Genomic DNA, 27687 nt, shown 5'->3' on the forward strand with positions numbered 1-27687 from the left:
CATCTCTGGATAAACGAAATAGGTGACGTTTCAGGTCGAGACCCTTCCTCAGCCTGGAGAAGGGCCTCGACCCGAAACATCACCTATTCTTTTTCTCCAGAGATGCTGTCTGACCCGCTGAGTTACTCCAGCTTTTTGTGTCTATCTTTGATTTAAAACAGCATCTGCAGTTCCTTCCTAAACATTGGGTCAGGCATACTTGGCTGTTTCCCCATCCTGCATCCTAGCCCTCTTCCTGTGGTTCACCTACAAGAAGATACAGTGATCTCTGTCCGTGAAGCAGGAGGCTCACCCCCTTCCCTCGCCTCCCTTCTCCCTCTGTCTCTCTCTGCTGTTTAATAACAAAGCTGCTTGCAGCTGTGCTGCTTGAGATGAAGAATCCTTCACGCGAACTTTCGATCGACAGTTTAAGTGCTGGTGGCTGTGTGAAATTTCATTTGAGGTTTTTTTTATAGAATGTACAACTTGAAGAGCACAATCCTTTAGCAAATTAAAAAAAACGAACTCATGGGCAATGCGTGGAGGATTATTAATACTCCTTTCGTATTGGGGCAGTTTCTAACCACATATCTCGCGAATGTAATTTGGATTCACGTTTTGATTGATAACACTCTTATGATGGGGTTAGGATTGTTTAGAGTTACAGCGTGGAAACAGGCCCTACAACCCACCGACCCCGCGCCAACCAGCGATCCCTGTACACTAGCACTATCCCACACACACAACTGACAATTTACAATCTTACTGAAGCCAATTAACCCACAAACCTGTATGTCTTTGGAACGTGGGAGGAAACCGAGATCCTGGATGAAACCCACGTGGTCACAGGGTGAACGTACAAACCCCGTACAGACAGCACCCATAGTCAGGACCAAACCCAGGTCTCTCGGGCTGTAAGGAATTCATTACACAATAAAACCAATTCCTTCAATAGGGAATTTTGAATGAGTGGGTTTGGGTCATAATGTCATAAGGTAATAAGTGATGGGAGCAGAATGATACCTATTCGGCCCAGCAAGTCACTCCACCATTCAATCATAGCTGATCTATCTCTCCCTTCTAACCTCATTCCCCTGCCTTCTCCATTTGGTTGTGGTCTTGACCACAGGGGAAAATGTAGGATGACTGACCAAATTTTGTGCCTTCCACCACATTGATGAATGCTGTGGTGGATGTTTGTGTTAAATTTTTATTATTAAATTTTGTGTTCTTTTTTTATTGTACCGCTGCTGACAAATTCATTTTCTGCACTTTATGTGCACGTGACGAATAAAACTGACTTGACTTGAATTCCACAGATTCACCACCCTCTGACTAAAGACTAAAACTAAAGCCACACAATTTCAAGGGGGACTCTGAGGTGTACCTTTTAACATAACAGTGGAGAAACCTGGAAATCTTTGCCTTTTTCTCAGAATAATAAAACGAACCCTTAGAAAGGAGATAAGGAATTTCTTTTGTCAAGAGGTGGTGAATCTGTGGAATTCAAAGCCACCGACGGCTGTGTATTCCGTCATCGGGTATTTTTAAGGCGCAGATTGGCAGATTCTTGATTGATAAAGGTGTCAGGGATTATGGGGAGAAGGCAGGAGAAGAGTTGAGAGGGAAAGATAGATCAGCCAAGATTGAATGGCAGAGTAGACTTGAATGGCCTACTTCTGCTCCTATAACTTATGAACCAATTAAATAAAATGGCATGAATGCACAGGGACAAAGCTTTTAGACACAGATTGTTCAACTTCAGATAAAAGTATCAAGGGTTTGAGTCAAATGGTAAATAAACGGTTAAAATTGGCAGTAATCTAATTGAATGGCAAAACATATTTATGGATGACTTATAGGTATGTCTATTCTTAATTTAGAAAAGGATACCATTGTTTTAGTTATCAAATTTATAGCTGTTGCTGTAACTATGTTTTCATTATATTAAGCAAGTATGCAGTTAGCCTGAATCTGCCAATTCTAATTCATCATAAAAATAATTGTGCTAACTCCACATCAATGGTGTGAATGTTGTGAGCAAAAACAGCTTTTTGATGGCTTTAACATATCCATTTCATGCTATCTTATTAATACTTTCTTTGAAAACAGTTTAAAATAATCAACTTAATTGGGATGTTTAAGATCCTTGACCTAAAACAATGACTGTAGCTCCCCAGATCTGCCTGACCAGCAGCTGAGAGTTTCAATCATCTCCGTTTTTGTTTTTCTCTTCCCAACATACAAATCTGTTTACACAAAAAAGCTGGAGAAACTCAGCGGGTGCAGCAGCATCTATGGAGCGAAGGAAATAGGCAACGTTTCGGGCCGAAACCCTTCTTCAGACCCTTATTTCCTTCGCTCCATAGATGCTGCTGCACCCGCTGAGTTTCTCCAGCTTTTTTGTGTAACCTTCGATTCTCCAGCATCTGCAGTTCCCTCTTAAATACAAATCTGTTTTATTTTTCTTTGGCTTTTGTCTGTTTCTCATTTGTTTTCATTTTGTGTACGTTTGTTTCTTGGAACAAATGAGGAAGTATTTGATCTGGTCACTAAGCATCATCATTGGGTAACAGCAGCAAGATTTTCATTAAGCTTTCTCTTGGGAATGTTATCAATTTTATAATTTAACTTGTTTTACTTCAAGAGATGAAATTGTGGAGAAACCATGCTATTGGGCCTTTGGAGAAGCAGGCTTAGTATATCTTGCCAGAGCTTTTCTCATTCAATGCTTTTACGTTTTCCCAAAGTTTTTCCCTCTAGTTTTCCTCTTGTCCTCAAAGGAGTGACGTGATTAATTTATTTTAGTTGAGAGATACAGCACTGAAACCGGCCCTTCGGCCCACCGAGTCTGCAACGACCAATGATCCCTGCACATTAACACTTCCCCACACACACTAGGGACAATTTACACTTATACCAAGCCAATTAACTTGCAAAACTGTGGAGTGTGAGAAGTAACCGAAGATCTCAGAGAAAACCCACGCGGTCACGGGGAGAACGTAGAAATTTCATTCAGACAACACCCGTAGTCGGGATCGAACCCGGGTCTCAGGCACCACAAGTGCTGTAAGGCAGTGATTCTGCAGCTGCACCACAGTGCCGCCCCCATTAGTTTAGGCTCTGTAGGTAACACATCTTTCTAGGACCTCAAGTTATTGGCTACATTTCCTTTATGAGTCTACTGAATGACTGCTGACATGGATGGAAAATTGGTTGGCAGGAAACAAAGAGTAATGATTAACGAGTCCCTTTCAGAATGGCAGGCAGTGACTAGTGGGGTACCACAATGCTCGAAGCTGGGACCGCAGCTATTTGCAATATACATCAATGATTTAGATGAAGGGATTCAAAGTAACATTAGCAAATTTGCAGATGACACAAAGCTGGGTGGCAGTGTGAACTGTGAGGAGGATGCTATGAGAATGCAGGGTGACTTGGACAGGTTGAGTTAGTGGGCAGATGCATGGCAGATGCAGTTTAATGTGGATAAATGTGAGGTTATCCACTTTGGTAGCAAAACCAGGAAGGCAGATTACTATCTAAATGGTGTCAAGTTGGGAAAAGGGGTAGTACAATGGGATCTGGGGGTCCTTGTTCATCAGTCAATTAAAGTAAGCATGCAGGTTCAGCAGGCAGTAAAGAAAGCGAATGGCATGTTGGCCTTTATAACAAGAGGAGTTGAGTATAGGAGCAAAAGGTCCTTCTGCAGTTGTATATGGCCCTAGTGAGACCACACCTGGAGTATTGTGTGCAGTTTTGGTCCCCTAATTTGAGGAAGGACATTCTTGCTATTGAGGGAATGCAGCGTAGGTTTACAAGGTTAATTCCCGGGATGGCGGGACTGTCATATGCCGAGAGAATAGAGCGACTGGGCGATTATACTCTGGAGTTTAGAAGGATGAGAGGTATCTTATTGAAACATATAAGATTATTAAGGGTTTGGACATGCTAGGGGCAGGAAACATGTTCTCGATGTTGGGGGAGTCCAGAAACAGGGGCCACATTTTAAGAATAAGGGGTAAGCCATTTGGAATAGAGATGAGGAAAATACTTTTTCTCACAGAGAGTTGTGAGTCTGTGGAATTCTCTGCCTCAGAGGGCAGTGGAAGCCGGTTCTCTGTATACTTTCAAGAGAGAGCTAGATAGGGCTCTTAAAGATAGCGCAGTCAGGGGATATGGGGGGAAGGCAGGAACGGGGTACTGATTGGGGATGATCAGCCATGATCACATTGAATGGCGGTGCTGGCTCGAAGGGTCGAATGGCCTACTCCTGCACCTATTGTCTATTGCTCTTGCTTATCCTTCATTTTGATCTTCCATCATTGATGGTCTTCAGCTTCCTGACATCTTAGGTGCTGGGATTCCTTACCCCCCTCCCAAATCTCACCAGCTTTCTCCTTCTCTTTCCTGTTCAATCACAGTTCAAACAAACCTTTAGTCATCTGCCTAAATATCTGCAATATCAAGTCAAGTTTTGTTTGTGATCATTCCTGTGAAACTCCTTGGGATATTTTATTGCATTAAAGGGAAAACATGTGTGTGTGTGTGTGTGTGTGTGTGTGTGTGTGTGTGTGTGTGTGTGTGTGTGTGTGTGTGTGTGTGTGTGTGTGTGTGTGTGTGTGTGTGTGTGTGTGTGTGTGTGTGTGTGTGTGTGTGTGTGTGTGTGTGTGTGTGTGTGTGTGTGTGTGTGTGTGTGTGTGTGTGTGTGTGTGTGTGTGCCTGTGTCTGTGTGTCTGTGTATATATATATATATAGAGCATCTGAATCAATTATTGTTTGCATTTGTCTCATCAAACCTACCTTTCAGGAAATCTGAGCTTGTACCTGGGTCTTCTCATCGTGGACCAGCAAGGTGAAGCCAATGTTAGAGTCAGTTCTGCAGCCAGCATTTTGTTCCCTAAATGCTCCATTGCTCTTCCTTTTGATCAAGGAAGAATCCACCTTTACTAACAACAAAGTTATGCTACACAAGCGAGTATTGCTCATTACTAAAAGGTTACTGTCTGTCAGTTTACTGAAAATCAAAGGGCAGATTGTTGGAGAACAAACACAAGAAGTAACTTTGGAATTTATAACTTGCACAACAAAAGGTATCGCTGATTATTCCTCTGAGTTCAATAAATTTGTCTTTTTTTTACACTTTATAAAACATTAAAACCATAGGTTTTCATTTGATTGAAAGTGTGGTATTTTTTGTGACTTTCAGCTCCTTTGCACTTGAGAGATAAGGCACCAATTCCAAATGGACTCCATTTCAAACCTGAGGGGATGATATATTATTATTATCCCCATATTTCTGTTCAGGGCTGTGTGCGCAATAAATTCGAGCAATCAAGTATTACCTAAGTATTTGACCAAACTTTTAGTGAATGCTCTGATGATTCCTTAACTGGATCAACGCCATTCTCTGTTTGGTACCATTGATTTGTGGGTGGATATGATAGGGTAATACAAGCGTGTTGGAATGTAAGTGTAGTGTGTCATATAGTGGGCAGGTTACCTTAGGGTTATGAACAATGAGAAACCCAAAAGGCTACATAACTGCAATTGTCAAGAGAGAAGAAGGAATATTAGAACATGAAACGGCACAAGAAGTCCAAGCATACCCCCACTTTCTTCCTATCTTCGCCCATCCATTGCCTCTATTGATGCTGTCTGACCCGCTGAGTTATTCCAGCACTTTGAGCTTTGCTCCTTTTGATGGTGACAAGTTTGTAGTTGTGCTGCCAAAGTTGCTCCCATGGTGGGAGTTTATTCCTTACATTGCCCCATGCCTAGGACCACATTCACATGACAATGTCACCATCCATATCGGTTCTGGCACCCATTGCCCATTTAAGTCACTTGCAAATGAGGGATATTCTGATATTTGGGGCCAGTTTAATGTTTTTCATTTTTACAGACTTTTTTTATGTTTGCCGATTAGAAATGAGACATGGACTTCAAACTCTGGGAAGTACCGTGGTATTCTGGTATTTGGATGGACTTCAAACTCTGGGAAGTACCGTGTTCACAGGGAAATAGGTCAAGTGCGAGGTAGTACTTAGGGAAATGACTTAAGTGCTGATGTTCCGTGTTTTTCTCAGTTTAATTCAGTAGCCACAGATAACGTGTATAGGGAGGAACTGCAGATGCTAGTTAATACCGGAGATGACCCACTGTGATGCTCCGGGACTTTGTGCCTATTGCCACAGATAAGGGATGATTAAAGGTTTTCCACCAACTGTCTTTTCCATAAATTAATGTGAGGGCCATGGAATGTGACATAGTGTTTCCTGGATATGTTCACTGGCATTATGATGTAATTGAATCCAATCCTTTCCATTACTACAAAGATATTGGGATTAATCTGAAGAAACGTCTTGCCTATGTGGGTGCAATATGTGACTGTGTTGAAGTGAACCCTGTTGCTTGGTGAAATCTGCACACAGGAAGTGTGAAGGAGATCTCATTGCCTTTGAAAACACGGCCAATCGCTTCTCTTCTACATGTGTGTGCTGAGGACTAATGCAGCCGATGTCTCCTGCTGAGATGACTTGAAAGGATGTGGTTACATGAAAGCTTTGTGCTGTGGTAACCTTCACAACTATGCACAGACACTGCGAAACAGATGTTGTCCGTAGGTCAGCAAAGAACAGATAGTGCAACTCTGGTGGCCTGCCTGCCTGCCCGCCTTTTGAAGCCCTGAGCAGGTAGATGTTCAGCGGTAGCGATGAGTTTCAGCAAGATAACTTGTTGCGGAATCAAAACAGCTTCATTTTTTGGCCCATACCTCTTGAATTCATTAAATTCTGAATTGCATTTGTAATCCCAGAAGGGCCAGCTATCCTTACTTTGTTGTAGATAATGATTTTAGTACCAGGGAGAAAAAAAAAAATAGAAATAAAGAAACACATAAAGATCAAAGTTTTAGGATAATGCAGCAAAATAAAATTGAATTGAATAGTTTGAATATTGAAGCTTTTGAAATTTAAAATTGCATAATATTGAACAAGAACAAGGTAATTCTCCCTGGTATTCTGGCTGATATTTATCCCTCACTTGGCATTATGAATATATTTTTTAGGTTTCGTATGACTTGGGCCATCGAGCTCATTGTTTCTATGCTGGCTCTCAGAGTAATGTCAAACATCCAGTTGCCCTACCTATTTTCCAGCAACTTACCCTCTCACATGCCTTTAGATGGCACCCTGCTTATTTTACCACAAACCTAGATTAGGGACAATTTGATGTAGCCAATTAAACTACCAAGCATCTTGTTTTGGGATGTGGCAGGAAACTGGAGCATCCGGGGTAGAACGTGCAAACTAAGCACACACTGCATTTGAGCATCGAGCCGGGTCCCAAAAACCATGCAGCAACAGCACTCCCTGCTGCACCACTGCACCGCCCAGCTAAATTATCTGGATATTATTAGATTCAATCCATTTGAATACACCGTGAGTTTGTATTTTCCAAGTTATAAATGTTTTTGCTAAACTGGATTAGATACAAAATGGACTAATTTCCACATGTAACGCCATCTTTGGATAATTTCAAGTCAAAACAGAAAAGAAAAGTTTATTATGTTCGACGGTTCGACTTCATTTCACATACAGTATAACGGATGTGGAGGCTAGTCTGATGTGGTGGACTGAAGTTTCCGGTAACAGCGGAGTTTCGTGCAAACGGAAGTCTCCAAACTGAAATGAAAGCTGAAACTCCCCGGATCTGTCGCAGCATATGTACAGCAGCTTGCATTTATATCATGCCTTAAACATCAACAAACGGCCCCAAGGTGGTTCACAGGAGCACTATCCGTCTAAATTTAGCACTGGCTACATCAGGAGATGTTGGAACAGAGGCATCAAAAAGACACATTTCTTTCAAGGGTCAAAGAGGGGAGTGAAACTTAGAAGCTGGTACCCCAAGAGCAAGGTAGCCAATGATGGAACATCCCCAGAGGAAGGCTGGTTAGTGCTCAGACCATTTACAAAATGATAGACATCACATTAAAGAGAACATTTCTTTTTGTTGCTTAATCAATAATTTCACCCAGTTGAAGATTGAATTAAGGCTAGTTGTACACATATGTGACTTAATTGCAGTACCTGAATCTAATAAGAAATGTTGGAGGCTAACTTGATAGGTGAAGATATCTTTGTTGGTATTTACGTGATCAATAAAGCAGTTATGCAGCAGATTTAAAGATAATTTATAGTATTTCTATCAAAGACATATGGTTTGAATTTAATTCCAGACTTTTGTTCAGCACTTAAAGTGAACCCAAGGTTAGACCACTGGGACAACTACTTCTGGAGAGAATTGCTTAGTATTTGAGAGTTAAATTGTCCAATGGTTGAGTATTATGTCATCTGCAAACCATAATCTAAACAACATGTTAGCTAACGTTATCTCTTAGATCAACCTGTTTGTTGTTTTACTCATCTATGCAGATACAGATACATATGAAAGAGTGCTATTTCCTTGTTCTCTGCACTTTGTTAGTCTTTAGATTTCCTTCACAAGCGAATCAGGTGCTAATAAACGTATCTTGCCTCCCTCAACATTCCTTGGCAACAGCAGAAACCACAGCAATAGCTCCTGTACATGCCCTGATAAGACAGGGCTCTCTACCTTACCATTGCCTCTCTCAAACTCACCACTGCAGCAAAATTATTGTGTGGCACTGGGAGAGTTGGGGGGGGGGGGGGGGGGGGGGGGGTTGTTTTTGCATGTTTTGCTTTGGACCTGCATACTGGTGCATACAAAAGCAAATTCAACTTGACTTGACTGCTTAACAGAGCATTGCGTGTTGCGTATGTTGGGGAATTCATTGAGTCGGGAGTGTGGTCAGGTGAAGACCACAAGCTTTGAGAGTGAGAGCTCTGAAGGTGAGGAAGGTAACTAAATAACTTAAAGAGAACATACCCAAACTGGGATATGAGTTCAGTTTGGGACATTCTCAGGGAGAATTATTTTAGTGCGGTTGAAAAGAGTGTTTGAAAATCAGCTTCTTTATGAGCCACACATGGCATGGGTTATGCATGTGAGGGCACAATGCCACCCTTGTGCGCATATGATTTCATGGGAGTTTATGGATGTTCAACGCCTGTCAGTGTTATTAGGTGAATTTTGGACTTGGAATCAAAATGATATTTCGTGCAACAGGCATGGTCTATAATTTACAATAAAGGTGCCATAGCAGACTGCAATAAGAGATTGATGGAGGAGGTTAATGGGTTGAGCAGCATCTGTGGGAGAAAAGGAACAGTCGACGTTTTTGACCTGAAACATGGACCATTCCTTTCCACTCACAGATGCTGCTCGACCCACTGAGATCTTCCAGCATTTTGTCTGTTGTTGCAATCAAGGGTTATTTTTTTTAATTGTATTTGGATCACAGAAACTTGCCACTATGCAATCTGATTTCCAGCAGGGATTTTCCCCTTGTGCTGCTCATGGAGCTGGATGCATGCATAACATGCAATGCTTCTGTTGCCAGAGACATTGGCTACATTTTTCAGGGAAGCTAAATGTTCTGTTTTGGTGGAATAGACAGGAATAGGCAGGCTTTTACCCAGAGCAGGGGAATTGAGAAGCAGAGGACATGGGGTTCTCAGAGTAAAGATCGGTATCGAATAGTTTTGACCGTATACATTGAAATAAGAAAGTAGTTTTCTCTTGTGTTCTAAGTTCCTTAATCTGTGTATGTCCAGCAACTGCTTTTTTTCTCATTAAAATCACAAGACGAATAGACAGGTTAAATAGTCAATTTACCCAGGGTAGGAGAATGAAGAACTGCAGGACCGGGATTAAAGGGAGAGGGGAAAGATTGAATAGGAACCTGAGGGTTAGCTTTTTTTACAGAAAGATTGGTGGGTATATGGATCGAGCAGCCAGAGGAGGTGGATGAGGCAGGTACTATCACAATGTTTAAACAACATTTGGACAAATACATGGATAGGATAGGTTTAGAAGGAAATGGGTCAAACACAGGCAGGTGGGATGAGTGTAGATGAAGTACGTTGGTTGGCGTGGGCATGTTGGGCTGAAGGGCCGGTTTCTACGCTATATTATTCTATGACATGCCCTCAAAGGCCTTCCTTCAAATTTCTGAGCTTTTATTTTTCCTGTAGTAGATGATGTGAAAGTTACAATTCTATGTATTCTTCTGAAAAAGCTTTTTTCTCTACCTTACTTTGGCGAAGACACACCTTTAAACCTAGTGGCCAGTACGATATTCTGGGATTCATGTTGGTGCTATGTTCTATGACATTATTTGCAATGATGTTATAACATACATCTTGGGAACTAAAACTGTGGAAAATTTTAGAATGACAGTTTGGGAGATGGCCCAAATCTGGTCCAATTAATTCATTATTCTGTGGCAAGCAAAGAGATTTAGAACAAAGCACTTTGTAAATAAAATGTCAATTGCAATGAGCTAAATTGCACATATTTATAACCTCACTGTGCTGGGAGGGTTGTAGTCTGTAAGATATGTTTTATAGCTCATTATGGACCTTAACAATCATCAGAAATTTAGCCACCAGTTATAATTAGGTTCTAAAAAAACGATTGGTACAACATTTCCAATGTGCACAATTCATGGCTCATGGAGCTTTTCTGCAGCAAAAACTCATCATCTCTCTATGCGCATAGTGCGTGTTATTCCAATAAATCGTTTTATTTCAAGTTGCCTGCCAGGTTTTCACGTGAAGTGGTAAAGTCACAACCCACCTTTGATGTACTGCCCATAAGGACTATAATCCATTGTTCGATTAGAATCAAAACATTTAATGCATTCTATTTGCCGCAGAAGGCAGCTGACAGTTTTGGAACCGATTGATGGAACGTTTGCCATGGAGGCAAGCTCAATCAAATAATTGTTATCTTTATAGACATGAACTGTTGGATCTTTGGTCAATATCACAGCAACCGGCTTATCAAATGAGTTATTTAAGTCCAGTGAATATCTCTCCTCAGTTTGATAAAAAAAATGGAGCCCTGTACGATGTACAAACCCTCATGTCAAGCAGTCGCTATCATTAATCACCAAAGGACGGGAATGTAATGTGGCAATTCAGGTCCCTCCAGCACAGTAACCTGCAACAGCAGGTTATGTGTCAGAAAATGTCTAAATATAATTGTTGACTAATTCTGCTGGTGCGCAGCTTGCTAGGGTTTGTTGTAATAAGCTCCTACTGACATCTGTAAATTTGTGTTATCTTCAAAGCCCTTCCACTGGCCTCCACAATCTTGGTGCTGCCTTCTGTTAACCTTCCTACGCAAATACAGTCAATATCTATCCCGCGAGGAGACTGGCTTCGTTTGACAATGACACAATCTACAACATTGATTTATTGCATTTGTGTTTTCCTATCCAACTGTTTTTCTTAACTGACGATATCTGAAGAAGCTTCCCATCCTACCTAAGCTTGTCACATTCCAGATATTATTGCACTGTACATTAGCCTAACATAGGAAATTATATTATCTTTCATTTAGGATGCTCATTGAAACATTTTTGTTGTTAATACCCTCATGTTCTTCTCGGGTTGAAATTAATCTATTTCCATTGTTTTTCTGCTTTAATTTAGTTTAGTTTAGAGATACAGCATGGAAACAGGCCCTTCGGCCCACCGAGTCCTCGCCAGCGATCCTGGCCCACCACACACACTAGGGGACAATTTGTAAATTTACCAAGCCAATTAACCTACAAACCTGTACATCTTTGGAGTGTGGGAGGAAACCGGAGCACCGGGAGAAAACCCATGCAGGTCACGGGGAGAACGTACAAACTCCCGTAGTCAGGATTGAACCTGGGTCTCTGACACTGTAAGACAGCAACTCTCCATTTAACACGTTTAATATGGCATAAAAATTGGATCACAATAAGAAGTGAAGGCAAGGAAAGACAAGGCTCCAGAGTACTTCCACACCTCAAAAAATAAATTCCTTAAACGGAATCCCAAATTTCCTAGAATCTGATGGTATTTCCTGAAAATTTCAAAAATGCTTCCTGCGTGCTATTTGTTGTTGGGTTTATTTCGCGGCATACATTAACAACACAAAGAAGAACAAGGCAAAACAGATCTATGGATACTACACCCTATCTGCCTGCTTCTGTTACTCACTTGTACAGTGTTATGCAAGGCAGCTTTCGGTGCCTCCAACAGCTTTCGTTGTCTTTGTTTTTTCAACCTGCTCTCATGTGTCTCAGTCTCTGCTCTCTCTCCCTCCCTTCCCCTTTCCCTCTCCCTCTCTTCGTCCCTCCCTCACACTCTTTCCCTCACTCCTTCCCTCCCCCTCTCTCCCATCCCCCTCTCTCCCATCCTCCCTCCCTCTCCCTCCCTCTCTCCCTCCCTCTCTCTCTCTCTCTCCCTTCTCTCTCCCCTTCCTTTTTTCTCTCCTTCTCTCCCTCTCTTATTCCCTCCCTCCCTCTCTCGCTCCCCCTCTCTCTCTTTCCCTCTCCCCCTCCCTCTCTCCCTCTCTCTCTCTCTCCCTCCCTCTTTCTCCTCCTCCCTCCCTCCCCCTTTCCCTCTCTCCATCTCTCTTTCTTCCTCCCTCTCTCTCTCCGTCCCTCCTTTTCCCACTCTCTCCCTCCTCTCCCTCTCTCCACCCCTCCCTCTCTCCCTCTCAGCCCCTTGAGCCCACCCACCGTTCTGTAAAATCAAGGCCAATCCCAATGTAACTGCAATCCCACTGCCCACTGGCAACTTTTCACCACTAGGCTTATCTAGAATTCTACCACTGCCTGAAAAACAATCAAAGGCTCAACTTCCACTGAGAAAGAGAATTCCAAAGACTCATTGTTATACAAGAATTTTCCCGAACAGTCTGTGACCCATAGCGCTGTGTTTAATGTCCATAGCGCTGCAGACGGTAGCACTATATTTAGAACCCATAGCGCTACAGCCGACAGCTCTTTATTTAAATTCCCACACGTTAAACTGACAGCGCTCTGTTTAAACATTTGAGCACCAAATCGGCAGTGCTGTGTCTATTACCTTTACACCCCTTCGCAGGCCAGATGCGGAACTTTCCCGAAATTATTCAATTTCCCTAAAATTACCCGGAGACAACCAGAATTTCCCGAATATTGGGTAATTTCCTTCAAAGTGGAAACACTGAGGCTCTATCTTCTTTGGAGCAGGTATCTTTCTCATTGTTTATTCTGTTTTGCTTCTGCCTCTGCTGCCAGGTCTGGCATATTTCAATGATCTGTACTGTTGGTCCTGAAAATTGCTCGAAATTTACTTTTCACAAAATTCCAGTTCTATGATCCAACTGCCCTGCTTTCGGCTGAAGTCGTTATATTTGAACATCTATACTAATTGATGTTTCATGATGCATAAATTACACCACCCTGTGTATTTTGGGGATATAATGCAGAAATGAAATCCATATTCGATAACTTACATTATGCATCTGAATGCCACCTAAATTGTTGCAATAAACAATTAAATTATTGAACATCAATATAGGATTGAAGTATATGATTTGGAGAATTGTGGATGTATTCGAACAAAAAGTAAGTTGGCAAAATAGCAGGCAAAAATAATATGTAGAGATATTTTGTATGTGAGCGGAAATAATTCGTAGTTATAGCTGGCTTACAATATAATGAGTTAAATTGCTTTCCATGATGTTATGAAACAGATTGACATATCGTATACAGAAAGGAAGAGAGAATAGCTTGGCATTTTTAATATATAGTAATAAAATGATCCTGAATGTAAAATTATTTGATAGTAAATAATCTTAATTGAGGCATTTTGTACCAAAGTTATATAATCTCACTTCCTTGATATGTTCCAGCTGTGATTTTTGATGTTTCTCCCATCTCTTTAGGTCTTACTCATCGTCAGTGGGAACCTCAGCTTTTTGAACTGGTTGACTATTGTTCCCAGTATTGCCTGCTTTGATGACTCCAATCTGGCCTTTCTCTTCAGCTCACGACAAGGAAAGGTCAAAGACCAAGTATCCATGATACAGGCTAAAGAGGCAATGGGTCACAAACCACCTACTCATTATGGTATGTAATATTGATTAACAACCTGCTCTGTACTTTGGACACAGGCCGTTTCCATGAACTCTCCTTTAGTTCCTTAACTCAAAGCATGCCAGTTTCCCAGTCTTCAAGACAACGAACTCTGAACTCAGAATGTCAACTGATATTGACATCGCTACCATTGAGCAGAATGTGGTTAATCTCTTGGTAGCAGATAAATTAAAGAACATGTTTAGGATTAGTAGGATTCAAAATTTCAAGTCTAAAGTGATTTACTTTGGTTAGTTTGGCTTGTGAGTACTTAAGTTTGGATAGAAATCATTTGTCACATTAGAAATAAGTCCACAGAAACAAACCAGATGGTTCAAGCTGCTGTTAATGCTTCAAATAAGACTCATTCCATTAACAATCTAATTTAACATACCCTTATATTAATTTCTGTATGTCTAGCTATGGTCTTGAGCTATGGACCTCTGCAGATAGAGTCACTTCCATTGTATGAAATCCTCCAAACTTGTACCTTTTTCTCAAAAGAGGTCAATTTTCTATATTTTATAATCATTGTAATAATTCCAGTCCTCTTCAAATGTCATTACCATCTGCAAACTTGTGAGCTATTAATGTACAAACCTGCTAAAAAAGAATCATTAATTCATAACTTAATTTCATCTTTTCGGCTTGTTCGATTTGTTTCTTTCTGAAATCCTTCCCCATTCACCTGTGTATTTTCTCCAGTTCATATAAATATCTGGTTGAAGGCAACATAAGAAATGTTTGCATTGGATTTAACTGAAAAATAATCTATAAATAGAATTCAAGTAAGAGAGAATGATACACATTTCCATGTTACAATTTACTTGCTTAATGTGTAGACTTCATGAACTAGGAATGATTGGGAGATATCAGTAATTATTGATCTCTTGATTTTTGGCCAATGTCTTAAACGTTCTAGAGGTTTTTATAATGCTTGAAATATGGCTATGGCCCCATGGGGTACAGTTCAGAAGCTCAGCTATTCTGGGTGAATGGTAGTTGATACTTACTTTTACTGCCTCCTGCTTAGGCTTCTCTTTGGAACTGAGGATAACTTGCTACTCGCCAGTTCTGTGCTTGCTTGTATGGCTAATGAGGTCAGGTGGGACTGACAGACTGCCACATATGGGGCGGAAGGTGCGTGACGTGGAGGCCGGGAGTATAGTTTGCAAGGCGGCATGCTGTCCTGCTCCATCTACAACCAGTTTCTGCGTTCTGACAACTTAAAGATTGGTGGTGCCCAATGCAAACTCAAAATGCTCCTCCATGTTGAGTGGCCATTGACCAAGGGATTCCCATGAGATGGTGAAGATATGACACTTTTTCAAGGAAACTTTGGGAACAACCTTGAATGATTTCCTCTTTCCACCTGGTATTCTATTGCTGAGTCAGAAGTTAGAAAAAAACTGTCAGTATTGGAAGTATGGTACTGAGCTTAAAGATTATGTGGCTTGCCAGCCCAAATAAGCAAAATTAGGGCAGAGAATACTGGAAATGGTTCACTCGAGCCAACCAAGAGAATTGGCAGATTCTGTGGAGACACCGTTGGTGTTATCTCTCCATTACTTTGACATGTCTATTGTAAGCAGGCCATGTCTCAGATACGTGCAGAAGGATAGCCATCACCACTGCCCTACAGACCACGAGTTTTGTACAATGTTTGGGATCTTGATCTGCAAACTCTCTTTTCATCAGGCTGCCAAAGTCTGCACTGGTGTACTAAGGCAATCAGTACATCTCATCTTTGGATTTTCATTGTGAATGCAAGAAGCAATCTGTTTTCCAAGATCTTGCCATGGATTTTTTTGCCAACAGAAACAGCATTGTATAATAGAAGCAGGTTGGTAATGGACATATGTTTTGCTGGTGTTAAGGCCCATTCTCTCATGTAACTCATGAAATGAACACCAGTGACTTGAAGTTTAGGCTCTGAAGGTAGCCATGCCCATGCACCATTTGCCTGGTGCAGTTCAATAACTGAAGTTAAAGTCATCTTAGTTCTGGAGTAGAGGGAAAATGGGTGGACAGTTGTCGGTTCATCCTGCATAGCAGCTCTAATCTATCACAGAGTTTGTTGGAGGTAAGATGCAGCATTGTGATGAAAAAGGTTGAGAAATATGTTGTGATGACCACACAGCCCTCCTTGACAACAGTTTGCACTGAGACTGGATCTATTGTGGACACATTGGTTAAGATCACCTTATATGCCATCACGTAGCCCAAGTCAAATGAAGAAACATTTTAGTAGGAGCCAAATTTGAGAAATTTCAGTCTGAAGAAGGGTTTTGGCCCAAAACATTGCCTATTTCCTTAGCTCCATAGATGCTGCCTCACCCGCTGTGTTTCTCCAGCATTGTTGTCTACCTTCTGCTTTTGCCTGATGTGTATGGAATCATCATGCAGTGACGTTTAGGTTTTCCAGCAACCATTCTGCGGCTCATCTTTTTCCTCTTTTATCGGGGCCATTGAGCACATTATAGCATTGCCATGGTGGTTGCTTTCATATAATTGCGTGTTTGTTTTCAAAATAATAATTCCTCAAGCATGTCACTTTGTATGTGCAATTAATAACCGTGTGTTAACACCTGGGTCATTAAGCTGTAGGGTTTATTTGTTACTCAGCAAACAGCTCGAGCCAGTGCAACATCTGAACTCGTAGATCTGCGCTGTCACTTAGCTCATTATTTTGCTCCATTGCCCAATATATCACAAGGATGTTTTCTTTAAATAATTCATTGATGGCAATTAAGCTTTGGAAAAAGTTAATTGACCAGATCGAGAATCTTTGAATTGAAATGAAATGAATGCCAGGTTTACCTCAGTTACATTGAATGATTACTGTTGAATTTTATATTTACTAAAATACCAATTTGTAAAGAATGTATTTATTTTATTTTAATTTGATGGAACTCTTGATGTGGTAGCACTTGTATTATTTATGCTTCATGCTCAGTCCCTTCCACCCCAAAAGAATGGTAGTGTGTGTCCAGTGCTGCCTGATTATTTAATGTGTGGGTGTCGGTGCAGTACTTCCGAGTGCTATTCATTGTGAAATCATAAGACCGTTTGCAAAGTTATTTCAACACAGTATCATAGACATAGTAACAGTGACTCTATGATTGTTGAGTAAAATGTGTGTTGGCTGATCATAAAATAATATTGCCTCCCAAAATGCAGTGCAGTGAATGAGCATAGTTACTGTCAAATTCAGAGCAGATTGAAGCAGAGTGTTTCTTCTTGCTATTTTTATTTAAATTCATCAATGTATCCCACAATTTATTTTACTCCTCGTGTTTCTGTAGTTGTCCCTTGATTGCGCCTGAGTATGTTCCTCAGCTACTCCATGACGTGATGAGTTTTACATCTGAGGTGAGAGGGGCAAGATTTAAGAGGAACCTGAGGGGCAACCTTTTCCCTTTGGGGGTGAGAAAGAGCCGTGGGAGTGACCAGGGCGAGGACTGGGGATGTTTGTCCGAGATAGGCTACTAATCGATCCAGAAGGAATTCTGAAGTTGTTTACCAGAGGATTGAGTGGGATAGAGTGATGTAGTCATAAAGCATGGAAACAGGGACCTCGGCCAAACTCACCCATGCTGACCAAGATGCCCCATCTAAACTAGTCCCATGTACCTGCTTTTGGCCCATATCGCTCTAAATCTTTCCTATCCGTGTATCTGTCCAATTGTCTTTTAAATGCAGATATACTATCTGCCTCAACTACCTCTGGCAGCTTGTCCCCACCACCTGAGTGAAAATGTTGCCCATCAGGTTTCTGTTAAATCTTGCCCCTCTCAAGTCAAGTCAAGTCAAGTCAAGTCAAGTCAAGTCAAGTCAAGTTTATTTGTCACATACACATACGAGATGTGCAGTGAAATGAAAGTGGCAATGCTCGCGGACTCTTGTGCAAAAAGACAAATAACCAAACAACCAAACAAACTATAAACACAATCATAACACACATATACCTTTACATAATAAATAATGGAAGGAAAAACGTTCAGTAGAGTTAGTCCCTGGTGAGATAGGCGTTTACAGTCCGAATGGCCTCTGGGAAGAAACTCCTTCTCAACCTCTCTGTTCTCACCGCATGGCAACGGAGGAGTTTGCCTGACCGTAACAGCTGGAACAGTCCGTTGCAGGGGTGGAAGGGGTCTCTCATGATATTGTTGGCTCTGGAGTTGCACCTCCCGATGTATAGTTCCTGCAGGGGGGCAAGTGAAGTTCCCATAGTGCGTTCGGCCGAACGCACTACTCTCTGCAAAGCCTTCTTGTCCTTGGCAGAGCAATTCCCAAACCAGATGGTAATGTTCCCGGACAAGATGCTTTCCACCGCCGCTGCGTAGAAGCACTGGAGGATCCTCGGAGACACTCTGAATTTCCTCAATTGCCTGAGGTGGTAAAGACGCTGCCTTGCCTTACTCACGAGTGCTGAGGCGTGTGATGCCCATGTCATATCCTCGGAGATGTGAACTCCCAGATATTTAAAACAGTTCACCCTATCCACAGGATCCCCATTTATCCTCAATGGAGTGTACGTCCTCGGATGATGTGCCCTCCTAAAGTCCATGATCAGCTCCTTCGTTTTTTTGATGTTCAAGAGGAGGCTGTTATCCTGGCACCAGAGTGCTAGACCATCCACCTCCTCCCGGTAGGCCTTCTCGTCGTTGTCTGAGATCAGGCCCACCACCACAGTGTCATCAGCAAACTTAATTATTGAGTTGGAGCTGAACCTAGCCACACAGTCATGTGTGTACATGGAGTACAATAGGGGGTTGAGGACGCAACCCTGGGGCGATCCTGTGCTCAGGGTGAGGGACTTCGATGTATTCCCTCCCATCTTGACTACCTGGGGCCTGGCGGTGAGAATGTCCAGGACCCAGGCACACAGGGAGGTGTTGAGCCCCAATTCCATTAGCTTCCCGGCCAGTCTGGTGGGGACTATCGTGTTGAAGGCTGAACTGTAGTCTATGAACAGCATCCTCACGTAGCCCCCTTTCTGGCTGTCCAGATGGGAGAGAGCGGTGTGCAAGACCTGGGAGACCGCATCGTCCGTGGATCTGTTCGGACGGTATGCGAACTGCAACGGGTCCATGTTCCGAGGGAGGAAGGCGCAGATGTGTTTCTTCACCAGCCTCTCAAAGCATTTCATGACTACTGAGGTAAGGGCCACCGGACGGTAGTCATTCAGACAGGCAGGGGAGGCATTTTTTGGTACCGGTACAATGATGGATTTTTTGAAGCAGGCAGGGACCACGGACTTGTCCAGGGAGAGGTTGAATAATGTAGTGAGCACTGGAGCTAGCTGCGTAGCACAGGACTTGAGTACTCGCCCCGAGATGCCATCAGGGCCTGCAGCTTTTCTCGTGTTCACCCGTGTCAGAGCCCTCCTCACGTCGTGCTCGGACAGCGAGAATGTGTGCACATTCCTCCCTTCAGCTTCGGTAGCCAGTCGATAGTCGGCAGACCTGAGGTGGTGTTGCCCCTCTCGAAACGAGCGTAAAAGGAGTTCAGGTCATCATTTAGGTGATTTCTCACCTTAGTGATTGTGATTAAGATGTAAAAACTCATAATGGCATGTAGCTGCTGAGGAAAATACCCAGGCAAAATCAAGGTTAATTTAAAATTCCCCTAATGTGTAGGGAGTGGATGAGAAAGTGGGATATCATAGAACTAGTGGTAACCGGTGATCATTGGTCATTGTAGACTCTTGGGCTGAAGGGCCTGTTTCCATGCTGTACCTCCAAACTTAAACTAAAGTAAACTAAATACTTGGTTATCCAGGCACGTCTCATTGTGCTGAGGAAATAAAACTGCACTAAAAAAAAACATTGAATTAGTGATGAATTATCATGAATAGCAGGGGAAGGAAGATACAGATGGAAGCAGTCAATAGAACTCCAAAACATGAGCTCTCAGTAGGCAGAGCACAAATGGGGAAATATCAATGAAATGTTTGAAAGGAACTACAATTATCCGGGGGGATTCTTATCTACATATTGATTGGGAAAATCAAACTGGCAAGGGTATTGTAGAAGAAGAATGTGTGGAATGTGTCAGAAATTCTTTTTTTGTGAAGCACATTGCAGAACCTAATGAGCTATTTTGCATTGGTCGCATGTAAATTGCAAGGATCACAAGGGATCTTGTTGTTAAAGATTCCTGAGGGGTTAGTGACAAAAATGTGATGGAATTCCAAATGCAGTTTGTGCATGAACTTCATAGGTTTATAACCAGTGCATTTATTTTAAATAAGGACATCAAAGGCAATATGGCTGATTAAGTGGACTGGGTAAACAAGCTAAGAGACAGGTTAGTAGAGGAACAGTAGGAGATAAACAACAGCTCTATAATGCTCTGCTCTGCACAGTGAAAGTTTTGATGGATAACAGCCACACCAGAAAGGAATGTTAATTGCAAAGGACAAAGTATTAATAACTTGGCAGCTTTGAGTCTGACTGTCCTCCTGATTAATTTTATCTTTGTATGCCTCGTTGTTAGCTTTCCCCTATGCTACCAATGTTCTTATTCCTTTGCTGACTGGAGTTCCCCTTAATATATGAATGTTAACTGTAATTTAAAAACAGTGAATTTTTTGATGGATATATAAATAGGAAGAGGGTGGAAAAGGTAAATCTGAGGCCTCAAGAGAAGAGATGAAACAGCAAATAAAGGAATGGTAGATATATTGGATAGATTTTTGCATCGATCTGCATCATCGAATACTTTGCTAATGTCTCCAAGATATCAGACTGTAAATTTCAAATAACAGGGTAGAGAATTCCAAAATGTTAATTGCAAAGGACAAAGTATTGGAGAAACCCAGGGAAATAACTAGGTTGGCAGCTTCCAACCTAATTAATATATGAATGTTAACTTCTCTAACTAACCTTTCCTGTCCTTCTATCCCTCCCCCATGCTAGTTCTTTGACCAGTCTGACTGTCCTCCTGATTAAATTTTATCTTTGTATGCCTCGTTGTTAGCTTCCCCTAGCTAACAATGATCTATTCTATTCTATGGAAGAATCAGAGGGTCAGTTGGAGAAGCCTTGATCTGCGTCCCCTGTGATCTCTCTATTTCACACACTTACCCGTCCATATCTCAATGTCGGCCTCCCCTGACTCTCAGTCTGAACAAGGGTCTCGACATGAAGCATCACATCAGTAGACATGACAATACACCAAACTGAAACTGGGCCATTTGAAGGGTTGAGACTTTCAGGAGATGGGAGCATGAACCAATGAAGGCTGAGTGGGGGTGGGGGGGGGGGGAGGGGGTGGGGTGGGGGGGTGGGGGGGGGGGGACTGGAACCTGAGCGGGTGGGAGAAAAAGAGAAATAAAACAGACAAAAGCTATCTTGTGAGTTACCTTTAATGGGATCCCACTGCAGTCTAATGCTGCAAAGTTCTCGTTTCCCGAGAAACACTCAACAATGGTGACTAGGGGAATGTAGCAGAGGGAATTGTATGATTTGAAATCACGTCAGAAACGTTGGCACGATTCCAGATCGGATGTGCTTGACCTAATTTCTGTACTAACTTGATTGTCATGTTTCCCCCTGAGATGAGTGTACTTTTCTGCACGTTACCTTGAAATAGCCACTGCCACACAATCTAATAACCAGGTCAATGTAGACCCACCTTAAAATCTTTATGAAACTTTGTCCTGCTGAACTGGTATATCCTGAGCCAGAGAACTGGATAAAATAAAAGGGGAAACAAGTGTAACCATGTCACCAGTCTGGCTGATTGCCATCAATGACCAAGGGTTGCTTTGGCCAAACACATGAAAATAATTGCAGTGTAATGTTTTCCATAGAAACATAACATCCACCCAATCTCCTTAGATTTGGTATTTTTTAATTAGCAATGACTTTTAAAATTGATGCATGTTGTAGCTTTTAAATATTGGAGATACCATTAATAATGACAGCTTTGCAGAAATGTTTTGTTCAGCGGTCTGTGGGTGAAAACCGCAGCACGCCTTGCTAGTTGGAAACCAAATGCTGAAAATCTGAAATACAATCAGAAAATGCTGGAGAATAAAACACTCAGCAAACCAGGCAGCATCAGTGGAAAGAGAAACAGAGTTAATGTTTCAGGTCATAGACCGTTCATCAGAACAGTAAGGATGTTCATCAGACTGAAACATTATTCCCATTTCCACAGATGAAGGTTGGAATCTATTGGTCTCTGTTGCGGTGGTGGTGCAGGCTCGAAGGGCCGTCCAGGCTCGAAGGGCCAAATCGCCTACTCCTGCACCTATTTTCTATTTTCTATGTTGCCATTATTTGTTTCTCAACTCAAGTTCCGGTTAGATTTGAAGTGAGGGATCGGGTCAGTGTGTCACAATAACCAAGTCAATTCGGTGTCGCTCATCTGCCTACACAAAGTACTACGAGTTAGGTTTTCCAAAAGGATCTTCTATACAGAGAAAGAGGAGCCTTAAATGGATGTCTGCCTATCATAGAGCTAGACAGCACATAAACAGGCCCTTCTGCCCAACCTTTCCTTGCTGACCAAGTTGTCTAACCGAGTATGTCCGACCTACCTGCATCGGGCCCATATCCCACCAAATCTTCCTAATCATGTCTTACATCTCACCAGATAACCGTTCCCATCTCTAAAACCGTATTTAGACCGAGATCGCTGTATTCAAGCAGTCATTTTCAATGTTTTATTTCGCAGGTGCTTACGTCCGAAAGGTGCTGAATATCTCCTTTGGGGTCCTCATCGCCTACCTCAGTCTCCCAGTGGTTGTAAACTTACTCAGTTCAAAACAAATGATGAACACTTCCTTCAACCCACTTCGAATTGTCAACACCTATGGAGCCTTTGGAAGGTACAAAACAACATGTGAATATTGTCATCCTTCACATTCATTAAATTTGGACGTTCGTTAATCAATTGAGAATTGTCAGAAACAGGATGACATGTGATGTTGTTACTTATTCTGCTTCAAGTGCTCCCAGTTTTATAAATAGTTTTATTGGTGACAAGTTTTACACAGTTTAGCCATAGTTTGGGCTGCATTGTACAGGTCTTGAAAACTAAGGAATCATATGCTTTATGCCGAAGGTAGACAAAAATGCTGGAGAAACTTAGCGGGTGAGACAGCATCTATGGAGCAAAGGGAATAGGCAACGTTTCGGGCCGAAACCCTTCTTCAGCCTATTTCCTTCGCTCCATAGATGCTCCCTCACCCACTGAGTTTCTCCAGCATTTTTGTCTGCCTTCGATTTTACAGCATCTGCAGTTCCTTCTTAAACATAGGCTTTATGCCTCCTCCTCACTTGGCTCATTGTTGCATGAAGCCAGAACTATGTTAGTTTTTGGCTGCACACCTCAGCAGGAAGAACAGTTTTCAGTACTTTAAGGGGATGTCCACTATTGATGCAAAAGGTGCAGAGCATTCTGATGTGCGAATTGCTAAAGAAATTACACTACACGGTGGACACAAAATGCTGGAGTAACTCAGTGGCTCAGACTGTTCCTCTGGAGAACATGGACTGGTGACATTTCGGGTCACGACCCTTCTGACAGAACAGAACAAAACAGTGTTCTACAGAGTGGGTACCATAGTTTTCAAACAATACACCAGAGCCCCACACAGGAGGTGTAGAGTAGGAGAGATCTTTTTTCTGTAAGGGACAAGAAGAGCTTTTAGGTACACACAACACCAACTTACCAAGACTCCTTGGATATTATCTTCCAAACCTACGACCAATACCATCTAGAAATACAAGGCCAGTAAAAGCTACACACCATCCTGACTGGGAAATATATTGCTGTTTACTTCATCGTCACCAGGTGAAAAATGTAGAATGCTCTCGCTAACAGCATTGTGGATATACCCACACCTCAAGGACTGCAACGGTTCATGAAGGCAGCTCACCAGCAACTGCCTCAGAGTCATAGAACTATATAGTATGGAAATAAGCCCATCGGCCCAACCTAGAGTTTTACAGCTCTGAAACAGGCCCTTCAGCCCAACTATCCATGCTGTTCAAGATGCCCCCATCTAAGCTAGACACATTTGCCCTTGTTTTAACCCACATCCCTCTAAACCATCCCTATCCATGTATATGTCCAGTGTCTTATAAATGCGTTTATAGTACGGGCAGCACAGTGACACAGCGGTAGAGTTGCTGCCTTCAGCACCAGAGACCCGGATTAGATCCTGACTGCGAGTGATGTCTGTACAGAGTTTGTGTTTTCTATCCGTGATCAGGGTGGATTTTCTCAGGGAGCTCTGGTTTCCTCCCACATTCCAAAGACATACAGGTCTGTAAGCTAATTGGCTTGGAAATATAGTGAATTGTCCCTAGTGTGTGTAGGACGGCGTTAGTGTGCGGGGATCACTGTTTGCCGCGGACCCAGTAGGCTGAAGGGCCTGTTTACCCTCTGATTCACTAAATTAAACTAAACTAAACTAAACTAAAGTACCTGTTCCAACTTCTTCTCGGGCAGCTTTTACAGCATCACCTACCCACACCCTATGAGTGAAAAAGTTTAGTTTAGTTTAGTTTAGAGATACAGCATGTCGAACAGGTTGCTATTCAATTGTACCCCTGTTCACCTTAAACCTACGTCTCTGGTTCATGATTCCTCTACCCTGGGTAAAAGATTCTGTACATTCCCTTCATAATTTTATGCATCTCTACAAGATCACCCCTTAACTTAAGGGCCTGTCGCACTGTCGCGATTTTTCAGCGGAATGCCGGCGAGTGTCAAGTTCGCGGCACTTGCCTGAAAAACCGGGAACTGGAACGCGACTGTCAGAGTGGAGCACACACGCACACACACACGCACACACACACACACACACACACACACACACACACACACACACACACACACGCACGCACGCGCGCGCACACACACACACACACGCACACACACACACACACACCCACACACACACACACACACACACACACACACACACACACACACACACGCACACACACACACACACACACACATCGCCAAGGCGGGGGCCAGGGAAAGCGGGGGGAGTCTGAAATTCAAACGGTGCAAAGCAAAGGTGATACAGACACACACTGCGAAGAACAGAGGAAGGTTAAGACAGCAAACACAGTGTACGGTAAGTCCTTTAAAAGAGTGTGGGGGAGGGGAGGAGAGAAGGGGGGAGAAGAGGGGAGAAGGAATCAAACCTCAATTCTCTGTTTCATGGCTTAAACCCCCCACTATTTGACAACGAGAGGCATTGCAGCCCAAAGCATTGTATGCCATTCATCAACACATCGGACAAGGTGCCGCATAATCACGGGCAGCAGCTCTAGCAGCTTACCAAATGAGATAGGCATTTGTGCTTCTCTTTATGGAAAAGGTTGTGCTTGTGGTCACATGGAGTGCCCATTACTGAGAGCATTGCAAATACTGAGAGCATTGTAAATACATTATTAGCGCATTTGTGAACCAGCATCTACCATTGTCCGTTACTAAGAGTATGGTCAGGGTTGGGCTGCAACCCTCAAAGCATAAGCCCTTTGGTTTTGCAAGCTACAGATGGAGAATGCATCATTACACCATTTGTGAACCAGTCATCAACCGTTGTGCACCATTTGATGCCCGTGTCACAGCTTAATTTACAGCACAATCAGAAGTTACCCAATTCCTGTGGACTAGAGCCACAAGGAAATGCAGAGTTTAAGAAGGAACTGCAGATGCTGGAGAATCGAAGGTTACACAAAAAAGCTGGAGAAACTCAGCGGGTGCAGCAGCATCTATGGAGCGAAGGAAATAGGCAACGTTTCGGCCCGAAACGTTGCCTATTTCCTTCGCTCCATAGATGCTGCTGCACCTGCTGAGTTTCTCCAGCTTTTTTGTGTAACCAAGGAAATGCAGATGCTGGTTTTTAAAAAAAAGTACACAAAGTGGGTAGCACGGTGCCTTATAGCACCAGAGCCCTGGGTTCGATCCTGACTACGGATGCTGTCTGTACGGTGTTTGTACGTTCTCCCCGTGACCTTGTGGGTTTTCTCTGGGTGCTCCGGTTTCCTCTCACACTGCAAAGATGTACAGGTTTGTAGGTCAATATGGCTTTGGTAAAAAATACACTATAAATTGTCCCTAGTGCATAGGATGGTGCTAGTGCCAGGGGATCGCTGGTCGGCACGGGATTAGTGGGCTAAAGGCTCTGTTTCCATGCTGTATCTCTAAACTAAACTAAACCAAAAGTAACTCAGCAGGTCAAGCAGCTGGAAAACAAGGACCTGGGGACTAGCTTCAGGTACTGTCGATGAGATACCTTCAACCAGCTGCAGATATTATTGTTCAATTAGGCTTTCGTAGAGTCACATCCTTCTGGGAATCATTTCCCTCGACAGATTTCTCAGGTAGCCGAAGATTCACATAACAATGTCGTCCAATGGATGAAAGCATTTGATACCCACTGCCAATTCTAGACATTAACGAGGATGTACAATATTTTGTCCTGTATATTGTCTTGAATTCTGCAGCTAATAAACTGACAATCTGGTGATAAACTTGACAACAGTATATTAAAATTTCAGGACAGTCTTAATCATGATTTAAAACCTTTGTATTTAAAATTTGTAACAACCGAGTTTAAAAGACGATGCAAATTAGTGGTAAATTTCTTGTATTGCTGGTTACTAAATTGAAAATGTTATCAAAGATTCAGCATTGGCTAAATGGCTGAATGGCCTACTCCTGTGCTCTAGAGTTCAAGACTACACAACTTTAGCTATACTTTGGAGATATAGCATGGAAACAGAGGAGAACGTACAAACTCCATACAGACGGCACCCAGATTCAGGATCAAACCCGGGTCTCTGGCAGAAACTCTACCGCTGTGTCACTGTGCTGATCTAAATGCAGCCAAACACATATGTTTGATTATTTTCCAGAAATGTGAACGAGATCCTCAGGTTGTTAACTAGAATAATTAGTTTCAAACCAATTACCGTAGAATAGTTCCCATGGAGGCTTTCAATGTAATCATTTCGGGAGTTTCTATCACATGGTCAGCAATTGTTTTCTCAGAGACACCTGGGAGTACATCACACTGTGGGCCAATGCTGAACACAAGTCCAGAAGCAACCTGGAGATTTAAGCAATTCATTACACAGCAGGGATCATTAATATAGAAGTTCACAGCAGGAAAAATCTCTGTTACCAGTTTTCTTTTAATAAATGATGATGTGCAGTTGAAATTTATGTTGAATAAAATGTCTGCCCCATAGGAAGAAGTGACATTTGTGATGGATGGTGAATTTTGCATAATTCAAATGACACAAAGAACTTTCCTCTTTTAAAAATTGTTCAATAACTTTGATTTAGTGACCTGGAATTAGAACAAACCTCGCAGTTTAATGAAGTGCGCAGTCTGACTGCAGGGCACTTTGTACATTGGGAATAACTTTAACCCTTTCAGGCTCGGGAAGGTGCTATCAGTAAAGCTACACTGGATGTTGTCTACATTTATTGGCAGTCCATTTATTTGTATGTCATACCTTGTGATAACATCTTGGAGTTGTCTGATGCACCTGAATTGTTATCCAAGTAGAAAAGGAGAGACATTTTTAATCCATATTATCTCAGCCTCTGGTTTAGAAACTGAATAAACAAAGGAAGATTCAGATATTTCGATTGGGCGCAGACCTGGGCTAACGGAAACATTTTTACATATT

At 42.3% G+C, this 27687-nt stretch overlaps 1 protein-coding gene across 4 annotated transcripts in view; it reads left to right on the forward strand.

The window, feature by feature from the left end:
• The window catches only part of lmf1 (lipase maturation factor 1), a 460297-nt gene that overhangs the window by 378018 nt on the left and 54592 nt on the right, over positions 1–27687 (forward strand). For all 4 annotated transcript variants that reach the window (XM_055651323.1, XM_055651324.1, XM_055651326.1 and 1 more), the window contains 2 exons: positions 13819–14002; positions 22697–22850. In XM_055651323.1, the coding sequence (XP_055507298.1) occupies positions 13819–14002; positions 22697–22850 (338 nt within the window). The remainder of the gene's footprint in view (positions 1–13818; positions 14003–22696; positions 22851–27687) is intronic.

Source organism: Leucoraja erinacea, chromosome 20, assembly GCF_028641065.1.
Source record: "Leucoraja erinacea ecotype New England chromosome 20, Leri_hhj_1, whole genome shotgun sequence".
Taxonomy (NCBI): Eukaryota; Metazoa; Chordata; class Chondrichthyes; order Rajiformes; family Rajidae; genus Leucoraja; species Leucoraja erinaceus.